Below are 22,757 nucleotides of genomic sequence, written 5' to 3'. Positions count from 1 at the left end.
GATTCTTAATGCATGAAGAATCACTGCTGATAATCAAATCAAGAGTATTACTCCCTCTAGTTGCCTCCCGAACATGCTGATGTAGAAAACAATCATCCAATAAATCCACAAAAGTCCTGCTAGTGTGTGAGTAACCAGCCCCCAAATTCCAGTCAATATCTGGGAAATTAAAATCTCCCATTATAAGACACTCTGATTTACTGGCCCACTCTATTTCCCTGTACAGTTCCTTATTATACTCATCAGAGTCATTAGGCCTATAGCACACTCCTACTCTCAATTTTGATCTCCCAATGTTTATGTCACACCAAACTGACTCCACACTGCACTGTCCAGCGATGTCGACTGGCTTCACTTCCTTGGTTTTTATGTGTTTCTTAACTAATAACATAACCCCTCCTCCCTTCCTATCCTGTCTATCCTTTCTGTAGACGTTGTACTCCCCAAATTGCAGTTCTGCATCCCTTATATCTGTGTGACACCACGTCTCTGATATCCCAACAATATCTGCCTTCGATGTTTTGAGCAATACCTCAAATTGGAAAAGTTCATTGGAAAAGTTTGGTGAAACCAAAGCATTTGCTCTTGACATCTCAAAGCCTTTCGATTGTGTTTGGCTTAAAGGTTTTCTAAACAAGCTTCCATCTTATGGTTTGCCAACTGTTTTTTGTAATTGGTTATCTAGTTTTCTCTCTGATTGCTCACTGAGGGTGATTGTAGATGCCTCTCTGTCTTCTAACTTTTCAACTAATGCTGGTGTCCCCCAAGGTTCAGTTCTTTCCTCCACTCTTTTCCTCTTGTATATTAATGACCTTCTTTCATTGACTGGAAATTCTATCCATAGTTTTGCCGATGAAAGTACATTGCATTCCAATTTTCATTTTGAGAAACCTTGTCCTGCTCAGTTAGCTTTAACTTCTTGAATATCTGCTACCAATTCCTTAAATGCCGATCTCCAGGTAATTCTCCAGTGAGGCATAGACAACTTGGTTGATTTCAATCCTTCTAAAACTCAGTCTTGTCTTATATCTCGCAAAAAGGATTCTTCTGCTGCTATGCTTATCTTTGGTGACACTCCGATTTCTAGGCCATTACAAATTTTGCTTCCTCCTCTGCATCTAAAAAACTTGGTTTTCTCTTTCGCTCTTGGCATTACTTTTATTTCAAACAGTTGTTCACTCTGTACGAATTGCAAATCTGCCCTACCATGGAATATTGTTCCCACATCTAGGGTGGTGCCCCCAAAATTTCTCTCAGGCTTCTAGATTCCATTGAGAAGAGGGTAGTTAGGTTAATTAATGACTCATTCCTAATAGATGTACTGTTTCTGCTGCTTCCATTTTCTACAGATATTTCCCTGGGCACTGTTCTCCTGAATTGGCTTCTATAATTCCTGCTCTCTCTTTCAAAACAGTCTGAACACATGCCGCCACCAGCCAACACCCATTTACTGACTAACTTCAAACTCACTGAACCAGTTTTTCATCTTCCTCATTTATTCATTGAACTGCCATTTTCTGGAACAACCTTCCTTCATACGTATTTCCTGAATATTACAGTCTGCAGAAGTTCCACTGTAATGTCAACAAATATCTTCTTTCATCTTCTGAACCTCCAACCCATGCAGGGTACTAAGTACTATAGGTTCTAATACCTCTCTTGTTTCCGGTTTTCATAAATAAAAAAAAAAAACAAAACCTCTGTTAAATGTGGATACATTTGCACAACTCCAGTTTGTGGGGACTTCCCCTGAGTCCAAGGATGCTCATGATTATGGCTATGCGTTTACTTACTTCCTTTGCCGCCTCCTTTAATAGAACTGGCTGGCCGTCCACGCTAAGTACCTTTCTTATGCTTAACGTCAACAATTTCTCCCTCACTTTGTTCTCAGTTATTACAAAATCATTAAGCATCCTCTTAAGGTACACAAGTTCCAGTCAATATCTGGGAAATTAAAATCCCCCATTATTAGACAATCTGATTTACTAGCCCACTCTGTTTTTCTGTACAGTTGTGCCTTGTACTCATCAGTTTCATTAGGCCTGTAACACACTCCAACTCTCATTTTTGCTTTCCCCGTACTTGCATCACACCAAACTGATGCAACATTGCACTGTGACCACCAATGTTAACTGGATACACTTCCTTAGATTTTGTTTCTTAACGAACAGCATAACCTCTCCTCCCTTCCTATCTTTTCTGTACACATTTTACTCCTCAAATTCCAATTCTGCACTGCTTATATCAGTGTGACACCATGTGTGTGATATCCATCATATCTACACTTGATGTCTTGACCAGCACTTCAAATTCATCAAATTTATTTATTACACTCCTGGCATTGGTATACATGCACCTGTTCTTATTCTTAGTTACCCCAACACAGCCCATGTATTTATTTGTTCTGTGATGACTCCCATCAGTCCCTGAAAACGCCAACACCCTGCCCTGTAGTGTAATAGAAGTATGTGGTACCATGTATGGGTTGAAGGAGAAGGGAGGTTGGGGGGGGGGGGGTGATGCAAACTTTGCTCTAGAAACTAAACATAGAGTTCACCACTTTAAGGCTCTATTAAGCAAAGTGGTGATATTGCACCCGTTGACGAGTATTTACAATTTAGTATTATATTATATTCTTACCAAGAACAAGTTTTATTATTAGTATTAGTAGCAGCAAAGATGCAAGAAAGGAAGCTTATACAGCATGAACCAAAAATAAAACTATTTCAGCTCATCTTTTCATCCTCTCTAATGATTAATCTAATTCTTCCTTAAATTTTCCTGGATTTACTGAAATTTACCCTAAGTTTTCTTGGTAAGCATATACTCCTTCTCTGTGTCACTGGTTATATATATTTGCAGTGTTCTATTCCAGTTAGTCATTTGATAAAAATTTGGTGTTTATTAAGAATAGTGTACAGTAAGAATTTGCTTAATACAGTGGAACCTTGATTATCTGGGGTGATGACAGAGCAGGATGGTAGTTAATTAAGAAACAGAGCTAATCACTGGGGATGTTCGTGAACCATTAATTGTGGTAAGCAAAGGGGGGTCCCAAAATCCATGATGCACTCATTATTATTATTTTTTCAGCTAAAGACAACGGTCTTTAGCTGAAATAATAATTTCAGTAATCTACAGGCCAGGTGATTGTGAAGATTATTATGGGAGCCTCTACATGCAAATGGAATGGGGTACCCTCTTGTTGCCAATTTATTGCATGATAGTATAGAAACTGTATGGTGTGAGATAGTTGGAAGCAAAGATATAATGAGAGTAATCTACAGGCCAGATGATTGTGAAGATTATGATAAGGGCCTCTACATGCAAATGAGATGGGCAAGTAAGCATCAGTGTCTTGTTATGGTTGATTTTAATTTGCCTCTAATTGATTGGAGCAAGTGGGAAGGAAACTCCACACGGGGGACAAAATTTTTAAATCAACTAGATTGTTATTTGTATCAACATGTCAAGGTAAAGTGCTATGGAAAAGAATATTCTAGACCTCATCACCCATGAATCAGATGACATAATAGAGCTGCAGTACAAGAACCAGTAGCAGGAAGTGATCACAGAGTTCTATGGTGGACGATGAAGAGAGAGGTAGCAGTAGTTAAAGGCAAAGGAAAGGGTTATAATTTCAGGAAAGGAAATTATGATACCTTAAGGATGTCTTCTATTTACTGGTTAGATATTGCACAGAGAGCGAATACAATTGAATTATGGTGTACGTATAAAACATCAATTACAGAAAACTTGAATGCTTATATACCCTTAAAAAAATACTCCACAAGAAATATTCCAAGTTGGATGAATAAGGAAGTTACCAAATTAGTTGAACAGAAAAAGACAGCATGGAAACGTTATAGAGCAATAAAAAGTACTGAAGCCTATAACAGCTACAAGTTGATCTGTATTAGTGCCACAGAAAAGGTTAGGCCGGCAAAGGCAGATTATGAGATTGCTGGCAGAGAGCAAATAGTGGGGATAAGGAATTCTTCACACACACACACACACACACACACACACACACACACACACACACACACACACACACACACGTATATATGCATGCAAAGAAGAGGACAAACCAGATCAGACCCTAATGTAATGGACGTGGGATAGTATTAGATACTCCAGCCTAAGTTGCAGATGATCTGTGCAGTTACTTTGCATCGATATTTACAGAAGAAAAACCCTTTGTGTCAGCGCCTCCGTAGCCAGGTGGGAAGGAGCAGCAGTGCGTAGCACACGCTTCTTGATTAGACCGGGGTTCGAGCCCGTCACCACCAAATACGGAGGATGTGGAAAGGTCATTCAGGGAATGACCACCGCATATCCCGGAGTAATATGGCCTTAGTTGCTAATGCTCCTAAAAAAAAAAAAAAAAAAAAACAAACCAAACCCTTTGTATCAATGAGAAATTATGGGAATGAAGTTGAAAAAAAATGTAATTAATGATGTTGAAATTTCACATGTTTATTTAATGAAAAAACTTTATAGTCTACAGGCCAGTTAAGGCTCCTGGGGTTGATGGCATATACCCTTAATTTTAAGGGAGGCAGCAAGTGAGTGCATTGAACCATTGAGGCTAATTATGAGAGCATCACTGGACTAGGGCGTAATTCCATTGGATTGGAAAAGTGCCAGCGTATCTCCCATACATAGGGCAGTTTTAAGAGTGAAGTGGGAAATTACGTGCTGGTCCATCTAACTTCAGTAGAAGGGAAAATCATGGAGACAATAATCAAGGGTTGAATTTAGGATCATTTAGATAGAAATGCAAGTCCGAAGGATACACATCATCCCTTTCCAAAGGGAAAATTATATGTAACAAATCTGGTTAGCTATTTTTACAGGGTCACTAATGAGCTACATATAGGGAATAATTTCAACATTGTTTATTTAGATTTCAGCAAAGCATTTGACTCGGTCCCACATGGGCGGTTACTTTATAAGCTGGAACAGGTTGTTATCACAGGGAAAATATTCCGATTTTCCCTGTGATGGTTTCAGAGCAGGAGGCAGATAAATGGTTATTCCTCAGATTGGGTTGATGTAAGAAGTGGGGTTCCCCAAGGGTCAGTATTAGGACCACTGTTTTTGATTTTCATAAATGACATTATTATTATTAGCCGTATGGTGCAAGGAAGTCTGAAGCTTATGCTGCACCAGCCAAAAAAATTCCCAAGTTACCCTGAGAGAGAGAGAGAGAGAGAGAGAGAGAGAGAGAGAGAGAGAGGAAGGAATCATCAAGAAAGAGTAGAATGATGATATTCAGTTCAGGACACTGGGTGTGCCAAGCCCATACTCACCAGATGTGAGCCCCTAGGGGATAGAGGGCGTGATGTCTAAATTTGCAGATGATGTAAAGATTGGCAGCATAGTTAATAATCACTGCCAAATAGAGCTTAATCTGAGTGACCTAGATATCCTTCAAGGATGGTCAGAAAAATAGCAGCTATGCTTTAATCCAGCAGGTATTACACCTGCGGACAGTAACCCCAAAATAACTTATACACTTGGTAGTGTTAAACTAAAGCCAGTAGTGGAGGAAAGTAGTGTTACGATACGGTCATACATTAATTTCACTGAGCATTGTAGACAGATTGCAAGGAAGGTCCATGGTGTCCTATCGATTTATCGAACAATTGCCATTAGAGATAAGGACATCATAATCCCATTTTATAAGGCTATTGTTAGACCACACTTGGTATACTGTTCAAGCTTGGAGACCACACCTAAAGAAAGACATTGTGCTTCTTGAAAGGGTCCAAAAATGGGTAACTTGCCTGATGAGTTACCTGTCAACATGTCAAGGTAAAGTGCTATGGAAAAGAATATTCTAGACCTCATCACCCATGAATCAGATGACATAATAGAGCTGCAGTACTCGCCTGGTGAGATCTGCAAAAGGGTGTCCATGTGAGGAAACACTTCAAATATTTGGGTTGCAGAGAAACTAGGCATCTTAGAGCAGACTTGATTGAAGTGTGTAAGGCCTTGAGAGGCATAAGTAAAATGAATGGGGAATCATTTATAACTGTGAAATTTTCACTGTTATAAATGATTATAGAAACTAGGGCCATAATTTGAAGTTACGGGGGGAGATGTTTAGACTTAATTGCATGAAGTTTCATTTTAGCCAGCGAGTTAATTATTGGATTTAATTACCTACATGGGTGGTAGAGGCTGATAGTTTGGGGAAATTCAAAGGTCAGCTGGATAATTATCTATGGGAGGAGGGAAATGCATAGGTTGTCTATTTCCTTTTCTCTTATTATTCCTTTTTTAAAATTTTTTTCTTTTTTAAAATGTTCGTATTTTATTATTTTTTTTGGCTGCTGCAGCATAAGTTATAGGCTTCCTTGCACCATGTGGCCATTGCTAATACTAAAAGTCTGATTACCTTTTCTGTGCATATAATTGCATTCCATCAGTGATCCTTGCAGGTAGCACGCATTTTGGAAAAGACCACATGTTCAGGTTTCATCGAGATGGGATCAATTTTCATTGTTTTTTCATATTGTGGCTATTTTGTTTGTTCTTGTTTGAGGATTGCACAGTCTCACCTTTTCTCTTATTAATTATTCCTTTTTTAAAATTTTTTTCTTTTTTAAAATGTTCGTATTTTATTATTTTTTTTTGGCTGCTGCAGCATAAGCTATAGGCTTCCTTGCACCATGTGGCCATTGCTAATACTAAAAGTCTGATTACCTTTTCTGTGCATATAATTGCATTCCATCAGTGATCCTTGCAGGTAGCACGCATTTTGGAAAAGACCACTTGTTCAGATTTCATCGAGATGGGATCAATTTTTATTGTTTTTTCATATTGTGGCTATTTTGTTTGTTCTTGTTTGAGGATTGCACAGTCTCACCTGCTACAGTTTCTTCTATCAAAATAAATGGAAATTTAATTTTTTCAAATATGTTTGCTGTTCAATGTTTGCCTTATTATTTGCTGTCAACCTTTTTTGAATGCTATTTAAAAGGAATAAAAAAAATTTTAAATGATTTAAATTTCTAATTTTTTAAAAATTAAAATCATTTTAAATTGTTTTCATTCCTTTTTAAAAAAAATTTAAATGATTTTATTAATCTAAGTAAACATATTTATTATAAACATAATAAATGTAGTATTAAAATTCTAATAATGCTCTCATTAATAAAATTTATTGATGCCACATTGAACAACAAATATACACTGAAGATGCTAATTACCACTGTGCTAGTAGCAGTGAGGAAGTGGATGATTAATTCCTTGAATGCATTTAGAATTTGTTGTTGGTAACATGGTCAGTTGGTCCCACTCTATAGAATTTAAGAAATGTCTCAGACCAGTGTAGTCTGCTTTACAAAAGCAAAAACCCTTCCTTTTACCCCTGATGGTAGTTACGTCTTAAAGGAAATCCCACTGTGATTACTGCTACTTAGTGGTTTTTTTTTTATCTGCAGATTCTTAATGGGAGAATCTGCTATAGTCACTGGATAATCACTGTGGATAATCACTGCTGTTAATCTGATCAAGAGTATCTCCCTCTAGTTGTCTCTCAAACATGCCGTAGAAAAAAGTCATCCAGTAAATCCACTAAAGTCTTGCTAGTGTGTGAATGAATCCACAAGTTCCTGTCAATATCTGGAGAGTTAATCTCCCATTATAACTCATTCTGATTTACTGGTCCACTCTATTTCTCGGTGCAGTTGTTTGTTATGTAGTAACACTGAAAGTGTAAACTCTCTCACTTGGCCATTTTGAAAATAAAGAAAAATTTATTTTGTTTACTCCATTCTCATGCTATATTGGACATATATACTTTTCTTTTGTCAGTGTTAAACCTCAAATGCTATTTTTAAACCCAACTGCTTAATTTTTCTAGATCTTGTTGCAGTAGCATATCATCATAACTGTCATTAACCACCCTGCCAACCTTCATATCATCTTCAAACTTAGATATTAAGCCCGATATACCTTCACCAATATCATTAATAAATACAGAAAACACCAATAGGCCCGGCACCAGGGCACTCCACCAATAACATGCCATAACAAATAGCCCATGAAGGGCAGTGTTCATTGATAACAACTGCCTTCTCCCACTCAACGCTTCTTTTATCCGTAGCAATGGTTTGCCTTTAATGCACACTGATCCAATTTGTACTGCAATCTATTATGTGCAACAGTATCAAAAGTTTTCCTGCATTCCAAGAGTATGATATCAAAATTAATTTTTGCATCCAGTTTCTTTGTGACTGCGTCATAGTATCCAATCAAATTGGTCAGTCAAGATTAACCCTTGAGTAACTCATGCTGTGACTTAAGTATAACTGCACTTCTGTCTGGATGGTCCTGCATTCTTCTTTAGCCAGGGTCTCTATTAATTTCCCTGGAAAGAAGTTAAGCTGACAGGTCTGTAATTACTCATGCCATTCTTTGATCTTCCTTTGCAAATTACAGATATATTTGCATATCTCCAGGCCATAAGGACTTTCCCTGAATCCCAAGATGCTCTCACAATTAAGGCTATGGGTCTGCTTACCTCCTTTGCTGCCTCCCTTAATATAACTGTATAGATCCCATCCACTCCAGGTCCCTTTCTTAAAGTTCACCTCAACAATTTCTCTTCCACTTTCCTCTCAGTTATTAAAAAATTTTTTTTATCTCACTGGTAGAGTTTGATGAACTTCTGGCATCCACTTCCCTAAAGAATTCCTTATGTGTGAATGTAGATGCAAAGTACATCTTCAGCTTATCAGCATCTAGAGCATGATCATCAATAGTTAAACCATCCACATCATCCTATGTTATTTGTTTCATGAGGTTTAGCTCCAAGTGTTGTAAACTTGCACAGCATAACTAAACATGTGTAAATAATGATAAAAATTTAAATAAATTTCAAAACTTATATTAGTGGTTTACAATCAGTGTATCCTAGCACTTTGCTTGCCATGACCCTTTTCAACTGTGCTTCAAGATTAGGAAAAGTCTATTGTGTTCAGCGGAACTCACTATTTAGATGTGTCCTGACCATCATCTTTTAATATCGAGTGTGGCTTGAGTGACTAAAAATTGGGAACCACCGACTTATATGACCCTTTGTGTGGCTTGCTAACTCCCAAGAACTGTTTGTGTAGCCAGCTGACACTTCTGAGTTTGATGCCCCTCTCTTACTTTGTCATATGAAAAGTGGTCACTTTTTTTTTCATATTTTTTTTTTATGGGGAAAAAAAAAAAAAAAAAAAAAATTTTCAATGCTGATATAATAATTTTGTTAGGAACTGACCAGAAGTGGTCACATTAGATGACTATCATACAATTTAATCTCTGAAATCTGATAGACTTGACTTGAACCCTTTTCAGATTTTTGGAATTTGCTGGATTTTGTTTTATAATATTAACAAAACCAAATAAACTGCATTTTTATGCTGCAGTTTATTGTGCATAGTACTGAATAACAAGCAAATAGTAGTAGTATACAGTATTCTTTTATGCTCCTTTCTTTGTGTTACTGTGCAAAGCTTTTAACACGTTCACTGCTTTCTGAAAACATATTCAGCTTATTTCAGTCCAATTGGAAGGAAAACTTTGTCTTTTTTCTTCTAATTTTACAGAAGAAAAACTGGATATTTTTTATAAGCAACCTTGACTGGAGGCTGATTAATTCAGTCATAGAGAGGAATGCTCAAAAATGTATCTGACATTTCCCATCCAAATTGACTCAATCCTGTGGATTTCATTCCCAGGTCAAAAAGGTTGTTGGAAAAGCCAGCAGCAAAAGCATTAAGCAAGTTTTACTTGCTCTTTTTCACATTGACAAACGACTACTAAAAGTTTCTCACAGTTGCCTCGCTAAAGTCTCATCAAAACTCTTTAGCAAAGCAACCATTTCCATAATAGATAATGAAATGTGTTTTCATTTTGGACCATCACAATCCTCTGGGCCACTTGTTTTTCTTTTAGGCAGCAGATTTAAGAAGAACTGCAGGATAAATATACTGGTAAAATGGATATAAACAAGGAATACGCTGATGTAAATAAAATGGAGATGCTGCTAGCCAGTTGGGAGTATTAGACAGAAGCCTCGATACTGGGTGAGTGGCCAGCTTGCTAACTAATTTGCTGATTCTTGAGTGTTTGCAGGATCATTCTCCAAGTAATAACCAGATGGATTTTCAGACTTAGGAATTTCAACTAGCACAGGTGATCACTTTGTGTACAGTTGGTTTTACTTTATATTTTTGCATTAATTTGAAATGTAGCAGACTACCTTTATTCCTAAATGCAGCATGTCCCTTCTTTTTTTTTTTTTTGTTATCTTGCTTTAGGATTAATGGAATTAATTCACTATTTGCAATTATTGATATCTCTAGTTATCATGAAGCTTACCATTCGAGGATCCATTTATCTTTAAAATATTTCCTGTGCTTTAATCTTTATGTAGTGTTATTTATTAATTACTTTTTCTTATTTTTTTTAAATAAGGCAGCTGAATTGGAGATGTTCTCTATCGTTATCTTAATGATAGAAGTTATTAATTAAAGAACTAAAAAAAAAAAAAAAACAAGCAGCTATGAGTGAAGTCGATGCACATTCTGTCTCCAGTGGGCATCTACCACCACGGTCCAAAATGCAGTTAGTTTGCATTATTGACCTTGTAAGTATATTTTCAAAAATGTCTTTAAGGAGTTTTAAAAGCAGTTTTATAATGAGTGTATAGAGGTTGCTTTGTTTTTTCATAAAAACACAATGGTAATATTAACTCAGGTATATAGTTATTTTATTGTTTTGTAATCTGTTTGAAGATTTTATTAGTCTGTTATGATACCATATGAACATGATGAAATTGATTATATCGCTTTCATGCCTATTTAGTGATCCTACATGAATATCTATCTATACCTTAAAGTTTTCCTCCTAGTGATATTTATTCGAGCCAATGGGAGAAGGCGAGGCAATTACGTCACTACAAATGCAATTATTGACAACTGCCTACATAATGTTCCCCAACTTCGCACGCATGATTCACTGTCTAACATTTGATGTTCCATTGTAACGTTTTTTTGTATATTAATGAATATTCTATACTGTAGTTTAGAATTTTGTAAATATTTTAAATATTTGTATAGTTTGTAATTATTTCAGATAAATATTTTAGTCCTGCTCTTTTGGATGCAACAATATTCCTCATGCATTATGGAACCCAAAGTAAAAGGCCTTTTCCTGAGTGACCTATGTAAATGCAGGTAAATAATTACACAGTGATATTTGCTGAAGTCCAGAATAGTATACATCATCAAGTACTTATATCAAAGTGAGAAAGACTGAAATAATCTGATTGTTTTGTGTCGTCGAGGAGGGGCTTAGCTTAGGTATTGTTTATCCCTCCATCCCGCTGTTTTAAAACGGGAAAAAGAGTTCCTGAGTTAAAAACAGCGGCAAATGTGGGGAAAAACACCCTAGGCATATCAACCTAGGACAGTGGGTGGGGAAAGCAATGGCATCTGCCAATCACTGCTTTGTTCCTGTCCGTTTGTCGAAATATGGGAATCACAACTTGTCAATCACTGCTTTCCCACTGTTTTGCTTGCTGTCATGTTGTAGGGTGTACTCTGTTCTGGAGCTTTACCATGATATTTATTCAACCTTGAGAATGCCACACACTACAAATGCACAGGTAAATAATTACATAGGTCATTTCCTGATTAGATATCAACCATAGCATTTCAACAGGTCTTTTACGTAGAAAAGATTTGACTTACTCTGTATACCTCTACATTTTACGTAGAAAAGCATGGGCGAGCAAAGCGCCCTAGTAATTATTATTTGTTTTTGTTATTTATACATTCATATTTATGTAATTTTTTTGAATATGTAATGACTATATCATAATTTAATTACTTGATTGCAAATTGTTTTGGATAAGATCTGATGAATAATTGAAAGACATTCATCTTCATGCCTCAAAAGTGTAAAAATCACTCCAACAAATTCTGCTGTGTGTGTGTGTGTATATGGCTCTTTCATAACTAAATCATGACACTTAACAATCACAGAATAATTTCTGGTTATATTTTCTGTTATCTGAGTGATCAAAATAAGGCATGGGCAGCATGTATTATTTTTACCTCTTGTTTGATTGGATTATGTGACTATTTGAAGTAAAAGAAAGACTTTATTTTTCACCATAGCTATGATATGGAGAGGGCCAAAAAGACCATGATGGTGATTGTTACTTTTGCAATGTGAATGTAACTTGATTCTAAGCGAGAAATAAGTATAACATTGTTTATTTGAACCTGGATGCAGCAATGAGACCAATCCCTTGTGATGACATCATGCCAATTCCAGTACCCACACAGCATTGACTAGATTCTTTAGATGATAGAATGGAATGCAATGAAGGTGAGACCTGAGAACTTCAGTTGATCCGGAGTACATACTCGGTGAAGAGACATTGGGACTTCAGCTGTTTATCCAAGATGAGTTTAATGATTTCATTAGAGATCTAATCCTGAGGCAGTTCAGCTTTATCTTCAGAAAGATCTAGAACTGCCTCAGGATTAATGCAGAAACATTTTGTTGAGAAGGATGTCAAAGTGCCTCACTATAGACAAAGAAACCAAGTTTTGGCACATTCTTTAGAGTAAATAGTTTGCCCTGCTGCCGCCTCCATGATAATTGATGGAGGTGGCACTACTAAATGGAACTTAGTGCCATTCATCCCCTTTGCCTACTCTGTTCATATAAAGGAGATGTACTATAACATGGAGACACTGTTTAAAACAATTCAGTACAGCACTCATGATGGCCTTGCCGCATTGTAGCCTTAGTTGCTAATGCGCCAAAAAATCCAAACAAACAAACAAACAGCACTCATGAAGAGAATATCTGTGGTAATCTCAAAGTAATTGGTATGGTCATATAAGAAGGGTTCACAAAATGTTGTTTGTTATTCCTCTGTGAGAGTTGTTCTACTGCAGACTATACTGTGATATTGAAGTTTTTCTTGTTAAGAATTCCCCTTTTTGTGCATCTGACTAATCTTGTTACTCTTCTTTGCAATTGTTCCAACAGATCCACATGTATTTTAAAATTAGCTTCCAGGCTTGTATGCAGGCTTTAGAGATGCAGCCTAACCATTGTCTTACACAATGGGATAATTATCTGTTTGTTTTTGCTGGCAGAATTCCTGTATATCATTGACAGAACTTGTGAGCTGCCCTACCAACATGTCTGCACTGCTCAGAAAACTTCATGTTGGACTGTACAATTATCCTTTGTTTATTTTTGTTCTCCACCACCTTGAGTGTGGTGCTACCCAATTGATATTTCATTCGGGGAATATTGCTACCAATATGCAGTATCTAGCATTTATCAATGTTAAACCTCAATTACCACTTTGTAGCCCATCTAATTTAAGGTCTTGCTGCAGTCATTGCCAAATGTGCAGTCAGGATTGAGACATTTAACAAGCAGGAGGCTGGCAACAGTCTAGGATTGGTTCCAACAAGGTTTCTGAAATATTACCTGATTGTATAGTGATTTAGTTAATAGCCAAATAAACTATCTTAATATTCATTTGTTATAAGAGTGGTCATTATAGAAGTCTACCTCAGACTCCCTTCATTAATATCCTGACTCCTGTTGTTCATCATCCTGCTAACCTTTATATCATATGCAAATTAGACATTAAGCATGATATGCTTTCATTGATATTGTTAATAAATAATAAACAGTAAGGCACCCTGCTGAACCTTGAAGGGCTTCACTAATTACATTAGTCCACAAAGAGTAGTGGCTACATTTATTTAGTTTTAAACCTCAAGCTGATATAGAAAACATGGTAGTTGCTATGATTACTTCCCTGAACACTTCCCATTTAGAGTTGTAGTTGTAAATATTATTTGGTTCTACTGAAAAGAATTTAAAAATTGTCCAAGACTGTATTAGTCGCCTTCACAATAGCAAAATCCCTTCCATTTACACACATTAGTTAAATTTTTTAAGTAAATTTCCACATCAGTACACTGATTGCTGCCATATAGTGGTTCCATTATTTGTAGATCCTTAATGTGTGACAAGTCACTGCTGATAATCATATTAAGTGTACTGCTTTCCCTTATTGCTTCTCCAACATGCTGGTGTAGAATGCAGTCATTCAGTAAATATAGACATTCTGCTAGAAATGTGTCCCCCACCCACAAGTTGCAGTCACTATTTGGGAAGTTAATTTTCTATTATAAAATATTCAGATTGATTGGCCTGCTTGTCTGTACAGTTGTTCCTCATACTCAGTCATTTGTTCTATAACATATAAACCATATAACATATAAACCATATGAACCAAACTGACTCAGTATTATATTGGAAACCTGTATCACTCGAATGCTTCTGCCTTAGATTCATTGTGCCTCTTAGCCAAGAGAATTACTCCCCCTCCTTCTGTCTGGCCCTTCTGTACTCTGTGACCTCACCATATTCAGATTCTTTATCCCATTTGTCTGAATGTCACATTCTGATTTCCCTGTAATGTCTATATTTGATATCTTAACCAGTATATCAGATTTGTTTTACTATACCTCTTCTAGCATTAATGTAGAAGCAAGTATGTGTGCACCTGGTTTTTTTTTTTTTTTTTTTTTTTTCCAGGAACCATAGAGTGGAAGAACAACTTCCACTCTATGGTTCCTATGTGAGAATTTTTTTATATATTTATATTTAAATTTTTTCTATATTTATATGTAAGAATTGTGACACCATTTGAACTATCCAGCATATTTTATTAGAATGTCTGATTTTTACTTGTGAACACAGTTTATCTTTTACTTCTTTTAGGCACCTGAATGAGCCCCTCTACACTTAGTCAGATTTTCTGACAGTGATCATGTGTCAGCAGTTTTTAACTATTTAAAATCCTTACACTTGTTTCACTTGTTTAAAATATATTTTTTATGCTTGTTTTACTGGTATTTTATCCTTATACCTTTTAACATAGTTGACACCTAATTTGCAGCCTTTCATATTTTTATCCTTTATATGAACTGGTTTTGGTGCATTATAGCCATTGTTGCTTAATGTGCCACTAAAACCTAACCAACTAACCTGTTTTTTTCTCTCCTAACATCCCTGATACATCTCAAGTAATTGCTTATCCCATAATTCTACTAGCAGCTCTTGTAATTTCCCACACCTTTTTTTCTTGGCTGCTGTGTATCAATCGAAGCAGTGTAAGAATATTTTTTTTTTTTTTTACTTTTAGCTGCTATTATCTATTTAATCTATTATTTCTCTCCCCGCACCTTTCCTGAGCCTAACAGTTTGCTGACCAGTCTAACATAACTTGGTAGCTTCGCAATATGCCTGCACCCCCTTCTATTTAAGTCTATTCCACCCCTGTAAAAAGTCTCTCTGGTTAACAAGCAGAGTCCATGCTGTTAAAAATTCCTATAAGCCTCACGAGGGCTGAATTAACTGACTAGGCTGTTATGTACTCCTATTGTGTCTGAGCAAAATCCTAGCAATTTTCAAATTTAATCCTAACTTGTGACTTTTTTCCCCCCTTAACATTGTATTATACCTGCTTAGTAAATCTCGAGATCATCTATTCGTAATATCTCGATCAACACATGAAACCCAAATATGTAGGATAAATTCTGAACCTGCTATCTGATTTCATCATAAATCTCATGCTGTGAATTTGCATCACTTGCAATCAGCAGAAACGTTGTTGGTCACTTTGGTAATTGATAATGATTACAGAACTGAAGTCTGTACGGTGCCATTCTTGCCATGCATGCTTAGCAAAAGCCAAACTTGGTTTCGATGTGTGTTTGTGTGGTTCCTCAAGTTGTACTTGTTACCTTTTTAGGCTTGTTGACAAAGCTTGCATCACATTGGTGTGCATACAAGTCAGGTAGAAATATAAATTCCCAAAATGAAGTTTAAAGTACGAATTCTGATTTGCCTTTCTGTTTAATTTATTAAAAATTGTGACACAGACCATTTAGTGATTGCTGATCTTCTTTCCCTAAACAAAACACAAACATAGAAGAGAGCAGTAATTTTTTGCAGAGAATAGTTGTAATAACGCAGTTTCTTGTAAATGACTGTGCCCTTAAATCTAATAATAAGATTCAATTTTTTTTTTTTTTTTTTTTTTTTTAAACTTTAAACATAAATGGCAGCTGCTGTAACTTGACTGGGCTGTGCTACCTACCAACACATGGCTGAAATTTTTAAGTTTCATCAAACACTTCCTAGTTCATTTCACAAATATACGTGGTCTCAATTCTAATCTCAACGGTGTCTATTTCCACTTGCAGTCTGACAAACCCAGTGTATTTTTTCTGACAGAATCTCAGTTATCTGTTGATTCAGCTACTGCTCATCTTAGTTGCCCAAATTATTTGCTGTACGATTCCTTTCGCCTCAAAGGTGGTAGTTGTGCATACATGTGTTCCAATATTCCCTGTCAGAGACTTGGTAATTTGGAATCTCCTCTTTTCGATCTTCTCTGGCTAAAAATCTCCTACCTCATTGTGTAAAATTCATCTGTTGTCTCTACCGTTCTCCAAACTCCACTAATCACTTAAAGCTTTTTGACTTTCGCCAGTCCAACTTTCCTAACAGTAAGGTAATTTTCCTTGGTGATTTTAACGTTCCCAACTCCAGCTGGCTTCTGTTTTCTAGTCACACCGAACCGACCCAGCTGGTTGAGATGCTGAGGCTTTTGCAATTACTAATGACCTGCACAGATTGTTCATTTACTACAAGAATACTGGACAGTCATAACCATACAGCCAACACGCTTGATCCTTTTCTCACAAACAACCCATCTAAGTACACATTCAAAGTGAGTGGTCCTTTAGGCACCTCAGATCACGACTTGGTGATTGTCTCTTCTCCAATGGAGCTTTTATCTCATGGCTATTCCCAATCTTGTATTGATTTGCATTACAAGAATGCAAAATGGGATGACCTGAGAGATTTCTTTTCTTTGGTTGGATTACTGTTTCAAAACTTCTGATGTCAAGGTTTGCTCAGATCGTGTCAGTGAAATTATTCTTGTAAGAATGGAATCCTTTATTCCACACTCCACTTTAAAATCTCGTCCTTTATCTAAACCTTGGTTTTCCAATAATAAATGTTAAGGCTGTTCAAGAGAAGATCGTGGCATATCGTAATTGGCTTATTTCTAATTCTCCAGTTTCATTTTCTGCCTACACCAAAGCTCGCAACAATTGTAAAGCAGTTATTAATCAGTCCAAACTAGATTTTGAGCAGGCTAAGAGTAAAAAACTTGCTTCTTGCCCTAATGGTAGCCGAGCATTCTGGTCTCTTGCCAAAGCTATTGGCTGCAACTTTTGCCCATCTCTGCTCTCACCTCTGTTAAAACCAGATGGTTCTGTTATCACTTTAGCCAAGGATAAAGCTGACCTGCTAGCATCCCATTTTTCTTCCAACTCGTGTATTAATGACCTTGATAAAACACCTCCCACCATTCCCAAAACACTCCATTTAATGCCTCTTGTGGTCTTCCGTCAAAAGGATGTCAGAAGGATTTTGACGAATCTTGATGCTAAGAAAGCTCCAGGTTCTGATGGTATTTCTTCACTTGTTCTCAAAACCTGTGCTTCTGAACTTACTCCTCCAAAGGTGTTTTTCCTTCTGCTTGGAAATTTGCTCATATCCAGTGAGTTCCTAAAAAGGGTGAAAAATCTCTCCCATCCAATTATTCTGTTCTTTCTAAAGTAATGGAGAAATCAATTAACCGCCAACTCTTAAACTACCTAGAAACCTTCCGTCTGATCAGCGATCGCCAGTATGGTTTCAGTCAGTGTCAATCCACTGGTGATACGTTACCCATTTATGGAAAAATTGAATGGAAAAGTTCGGTGAAACACAAGCAGTTGCCCTTGACATCTCGAAGGCTTTCGATCGTGTTTGGCATAAAGGTCTTCTAAACAAGCTTCCATCTTATGGTTTGCCAACTGTTTTTTGTAATTGGTTATCCAGTTATCTCTCTGATTGCTCACTGAGGGTGATGAGAGATGGCTCTTTGTCTACTAACTTCTCCACTAATGCTGGTGTTCCTCAAGGTTCAGTTCTTTCCCTCACTCTTTTCCTATTGTATATTAATGACCTTCTTCCATTGACTGGAAATTCTATCCATAGTTTTGCCGATGATAGCACATTGCATTCCACTTTCCATTTTGAGAAACCTTGCCCTGCTCAGTCAGCTTCAACTTCTTGAATATCTGCTACAATTCCTTAAATGTTGATCTCCAGGTAATTCTCCAGTGGGGCATAGACAACTTAGTTGATTTCAATCCTACTAAAACTCAGTCTTGTCTTACATCTCACAAAAAGGATTCTTCTGCTCCTATGCTTATCTTTGGTGACACTCTGATTTGTAGGCAAAACGATATGTCTTTTGGGGATTACCCTGACTTCTAGTCTCTCTTGGCACAAGCACATTACAAATATTGCTTCCTCTGCATCTAAAAAAACTTGTTTTTCTCTTTTGCTCCCGGCGTTAAGTTTCTTCCAAACAGCTGTTTAGCCTGTACAAATCGCAAATCTGCCTTACCATGGAATATTGTTCCCACAGAGTGGGTACAATATTCCATGGTACAGAGTAAACAGCTGTTTTAGTAGGATTGAAATCAACTAAGTTGTCTATGCCCCACTGGAGAATTACCTGGAGATCAACATTTAAGGAATTGGTAGCAGATATTCAAGAAGTTGAAGCTGACTGAGCAGGGCAAGGTTTCTCAAAATGGAAAGTGGAATGCAATGTGCTATCATCCTGGGCCGTGCCCACAAAACCTCTCTCAGGCTTCTAGATTCCATTCTGCCCTCTAACAGAGTCTCTCCGCTCGCTGTCTCATAGATGTACTGTTTCTGCTGCATGCCTTTTCTGCAGATACTTCCATGGGCACTGTTGTTCTGAATTGGCTTCTATAATTCCCACTCTCTCTTTCAAAACAGTCTGAACTCGTGCTGCCACCAGTCAACATCCACTAACTGTCCAACTTCAAACTCGCAGAACCAACTTTTCATCTTCCTTGTTTATTCATTGAACTGCCATTTTCTGGAACAACCTTCCTTCATACGTATTTACTGAAAATTACAATCCACAGAAGTTCAAGTCTAATGTCAACAAATATCTTCTTTCATCTTCACAAGCACCGTACTAAGTACTATAGTTTATAATACCTCTCGTGTTTGGGGCTTTCATAAAAAAAAAAAAAAAAAAGTGTTTTTGTGGTATTTAAAATATATTGAAGTAAGATGCATATTTGAATTATCTAAGATTCTTTAGTAACCATCACCAAAATAAATTTATAGTTGTCATTTAATTTGCACATTTAGAAAAATGAATTTGAGCCCTTTACTGTAATATTTAACATTTTAAAAACTTAATGATGGCCACTGTTATACTTCTAAGTTTTAAAGTGAACATTAACAGCAAAAACAAATAACATAATGTTTTAGTGATACACAAATTAATCTTTTATTTCATGTTTCATTAAAATGTGAACACTGCAGAGGATAAAAATTTGCCTTTTAATTCTCTAAACTTCAAAATGAATGTTCCTCACCTGTATAAAATGTTTAACTATCAGTTTGTTTTCTTTAATAATCCTAATGATTATATCACTTTTAACTTTTTGAATGCTGCACTCTTTTTGAAGTTCTTTGTCTTTCTATTCATTTTCTGGAACAACCTTCCTTCATACGTATTTACTGAAAATTACAATCCACAGAAGTTCATTTTAAAATTCCATTGTAAAAGAGCACCTGTAGCTTTATGTGCATTCAAAGTATTGTTACAATTAAAGGAATTTAAGCATTTGGATAATACTCAGGTTTATTTCCTTAATATATAGTTTAAGTTTAATGGTGAGAGCCATGAATTTTCTTCATAGTGTTCTATCCATTGAAATTTTTAGTTCCTGTCTTATTATTTGTATCAAAAAGGTATGAGATCAAATTTAAGCAAATTCTGTGAGAGGTAGGATCATAATAAGGCTTTGGAACTGTTATAGGATAATAACTGTCAGACAAAATTAATGAGTACAAAAACCAGTGATTACTTAGCTTAGATGGTTTTGAGAGGGCAAAATTGAGAACGCACAAAGTTGTATTGGAACTTGCATGCTACTGAGTATCAGAGAGGATCAGAGTGGAAGCAGAGGGTGCTAAGAATCTCTGGGTACGACCAGGCTGCCATGCACGGAAACTGAACTTGGCCTGTTATAACGTACGATCACTCATCGGTGAAGACAGGATATTAGAGCTGGAAAAGGAATTAGAAAATGTGAATTGGAATATCATCGGTTTGGCTGAAACAAGAAGAAGAAATGAATCACTTATAAGTTTATCAAGTGGAAATATGCTGAATACCAATGGAAACAGTGAAAGGAGCGAAGGTGGAGTTGGCTTTCTAGTCCATAAAGATATAAAAAACAACATTTTGGAATTTGGATGCCACTTTTTTCAAGAAAAGGGTGAACAGAAAGTGGACACGGAAGAGCCCAAATGGATACAAATGATAACAACAAATGAAATCGACTTCATCTTCACTAACAGAAGATATTTCGTGAATGATGTTAGTGTCCTGAACAAGGTAAATGTTGGAAGTGATCACAGAATGGTAAGTTGCACACTTGATATAGATGTAAGAAACGAAAGGAAAAAACTGACTCGAATAAATAATACAAAGGTTTTTAAGATAACAGAAGATGAGAAAAAGCAGTATGTACTGAAACTTAAGAACAAGTTTGAGCTTCTGCAGACGGTTCAGGACCAAGATATTGATAAGGAATATTACAACTTTCTGAAAGTGATAAAGCCCAAGAAACCTATAGGTAAAAAGAAATCCTAATAATACTTGTAATCTTTTTACCTAATAATAGGTAAAAAGAAAACTAATAATACTTGTAATCCCAACAAAAAAGGGCTAAATTTCTTTTATGGTATCACTTTCAGTAAATTTCGTAACTAACATGAATTGCTTTTGCTACTTGAGCCAATGATCAGCTTGATGTCACTTTAGAACATCTGAGAGTGGGGAAACAGAAAATGCCCAGTGCCTGAGTACAGGTGACCCTTAGCGGTGCAGCTTCACCGTGTGCCAATTTGCTTTTACGCAGTAGAAGTCTGTGCGACATGGATCTTGCCGAACATGGCCCAAGGTTTGCAGTAGTGTGTTGTATCTGACTCAGCCGTGTTACCTTATTACATAGTGTGTACTGTAGTTGCTTTAATGGGATGGAATTTCTAGATTTCATTCTAAGTGACTGTTATCAGAGACAGCTATTTTGTGGCACTTCGCAGTTTTGTGATCATTCAAAATTAGCCTCTGTACATTGTACCTACTTTTTTATTACAATACATTTTTCATTATGTATCTTTCAACTCAGCAGTTCTCAGAGCTTGACATACTTGAATGACCCCTTAGTCGTCTTGAGTCTTTGCTAGTGACAATGTCAGTGTGAGTTTCCGAGTTGAGTGAAAAGTGATTTCAGTGTGTGTGTATGTGTGTGTGTGTGTGTGTTGTCATTGAGCCAATTTATGTTTTAGTTCAATAGTAACCCTAACATTAATGGCTTCAAAGGGTGTCTCTACATCCGAAAGTGATTCCGGGAAGAAAAAATCCAGAAAAATTCTGTCACTGCATGAGAAAATTAATATTTTTGGGGAAAATAGAGCAAGGAAGAATGTATGCATCTTTAGCTAAAGAATATGAGTGCAATGAATCATCGATATAAACAAGTAAAAAATGTGAGGACAAAATGAAAGCAAACATTAGGTTGGCAACAAACTCTGCAAGTTAAAAATTCCCTTTTGTTAGTTGACGTGATATGCTTATTGAAAAAATGGAACAGTTATTGAATGTTTGGATCGAAGACCAAAGGAATAGAAATGTGCCTCAGTTCTAATATGATCAGGTGCAAGAGACTGTATTTATCATAAAGTCTCTTGCTGCTAGTGCAAATGGTGAATCAAGTTTCAGTGCATCCAAGGGATGGTGCGATAGATTTAAAAAAAAGAGCAGATCTGCACAATATTAAAGTTGTTGAGATTGCTTCTGCCAATGAGGTGGCAGCGGAAAATTTTTTACTGGAATTGAAAAATGTTAATTTTTCAATTCCAGTAAAATGCCTGACAGGACATTTAGAAGAATGAGTTGCACCTGGATTCAAAGTGTCAAAGGACAGAATCACTCTCCTATTTTGTAGTAATGCTTCTGGTGATTATAAATGCAAGCCTTTATCAGTGTATTGTTCAGAAAACCCAAGGGCTTTGAAAGGCAAAAATAAATCCTCTCCTCCTGTTTACTGGCAGTCATATAGAAAAGCATGGATGACTGGCTCACTATTTAGTGACTGGTAGAGCATTGTTTCATACCTGAAGTTGAAGGATATCTGAAAAATACGAATTTATCATTCAAGGTGCTTCTTATCTTAGACAGTGCTCCAAGTCACCCAGTGTCACTTCTCGATTGCAATCCAAATGTAAAATTTGTGTTTCTTCCTCCGAACACAACATCAGTTTTACAGCCCCTGGACCAAGGGATAATTTCGACTTTTAAATGTTATCTAAGGAGAAGCTGGGAAATCTTGATAAATTTTAAAATTTCTGGATAAAAATGTGTGCCAATGTTGGACTGATTTCACAATACTAACAGGTATTGAATGAAATAATCAAACAGTCATGGACTGAAACGAAGAAGTCAACTTTGAAGAACT

At 36.5% G+C, this 22,757-nt stretch overlaps 1 protein-coding gene across 6 annotated transcripts in view; it reads left to right on the top strand.

Moving 5' to 3' along the window:
- The window catches only part of Ask1 (apoptotic signal-regulating kinase 1), an 843,483-nt gene that overhangs the window by 30,782 nt on the left and 789,944 nt on the right, over positions 1-22,757 (top strand). For all 6 annotated transcript variants that reach the window (XM_090379009.1, XM_090379010.1, XM_090379014.1 and 3 more), the window contains one exon: positions 10,483-10,654. In XM_090379009.1, coding sequence (XP_090235135.1) covers positions 10,571-10,654 — 84 coding nt within the window. In that variant the 5' untranslated portion in view covers positions 10,483-10,570. The remainder of the gene's footprint in view (positions 1-10,482; positions 10,655-22,757) is intronic.

This window comes from Mastigoproctus giganteus, chromosome 8 (genome assembly GCF_048544385.1).
Source record: "Mastigoproctus giganteus isolate SK-2022 chromosome 8, ASM4854438v1, whole genome shotgun sequence".
In the NCBI taxonomy this organism is placed as follows: domain Eukaryota; kingdom Metazoa; phylum Arthropoda; class Arachnida; order Uropygi; family Thelyphonidae; genus Mastigoproctus; species Mastigoproctus giganteus.
The sequence above is the reverse complement of the archived record's forward strand: the minus strand, read 5'-3'. Positions and strand labels throughout refer to the sequence as shown.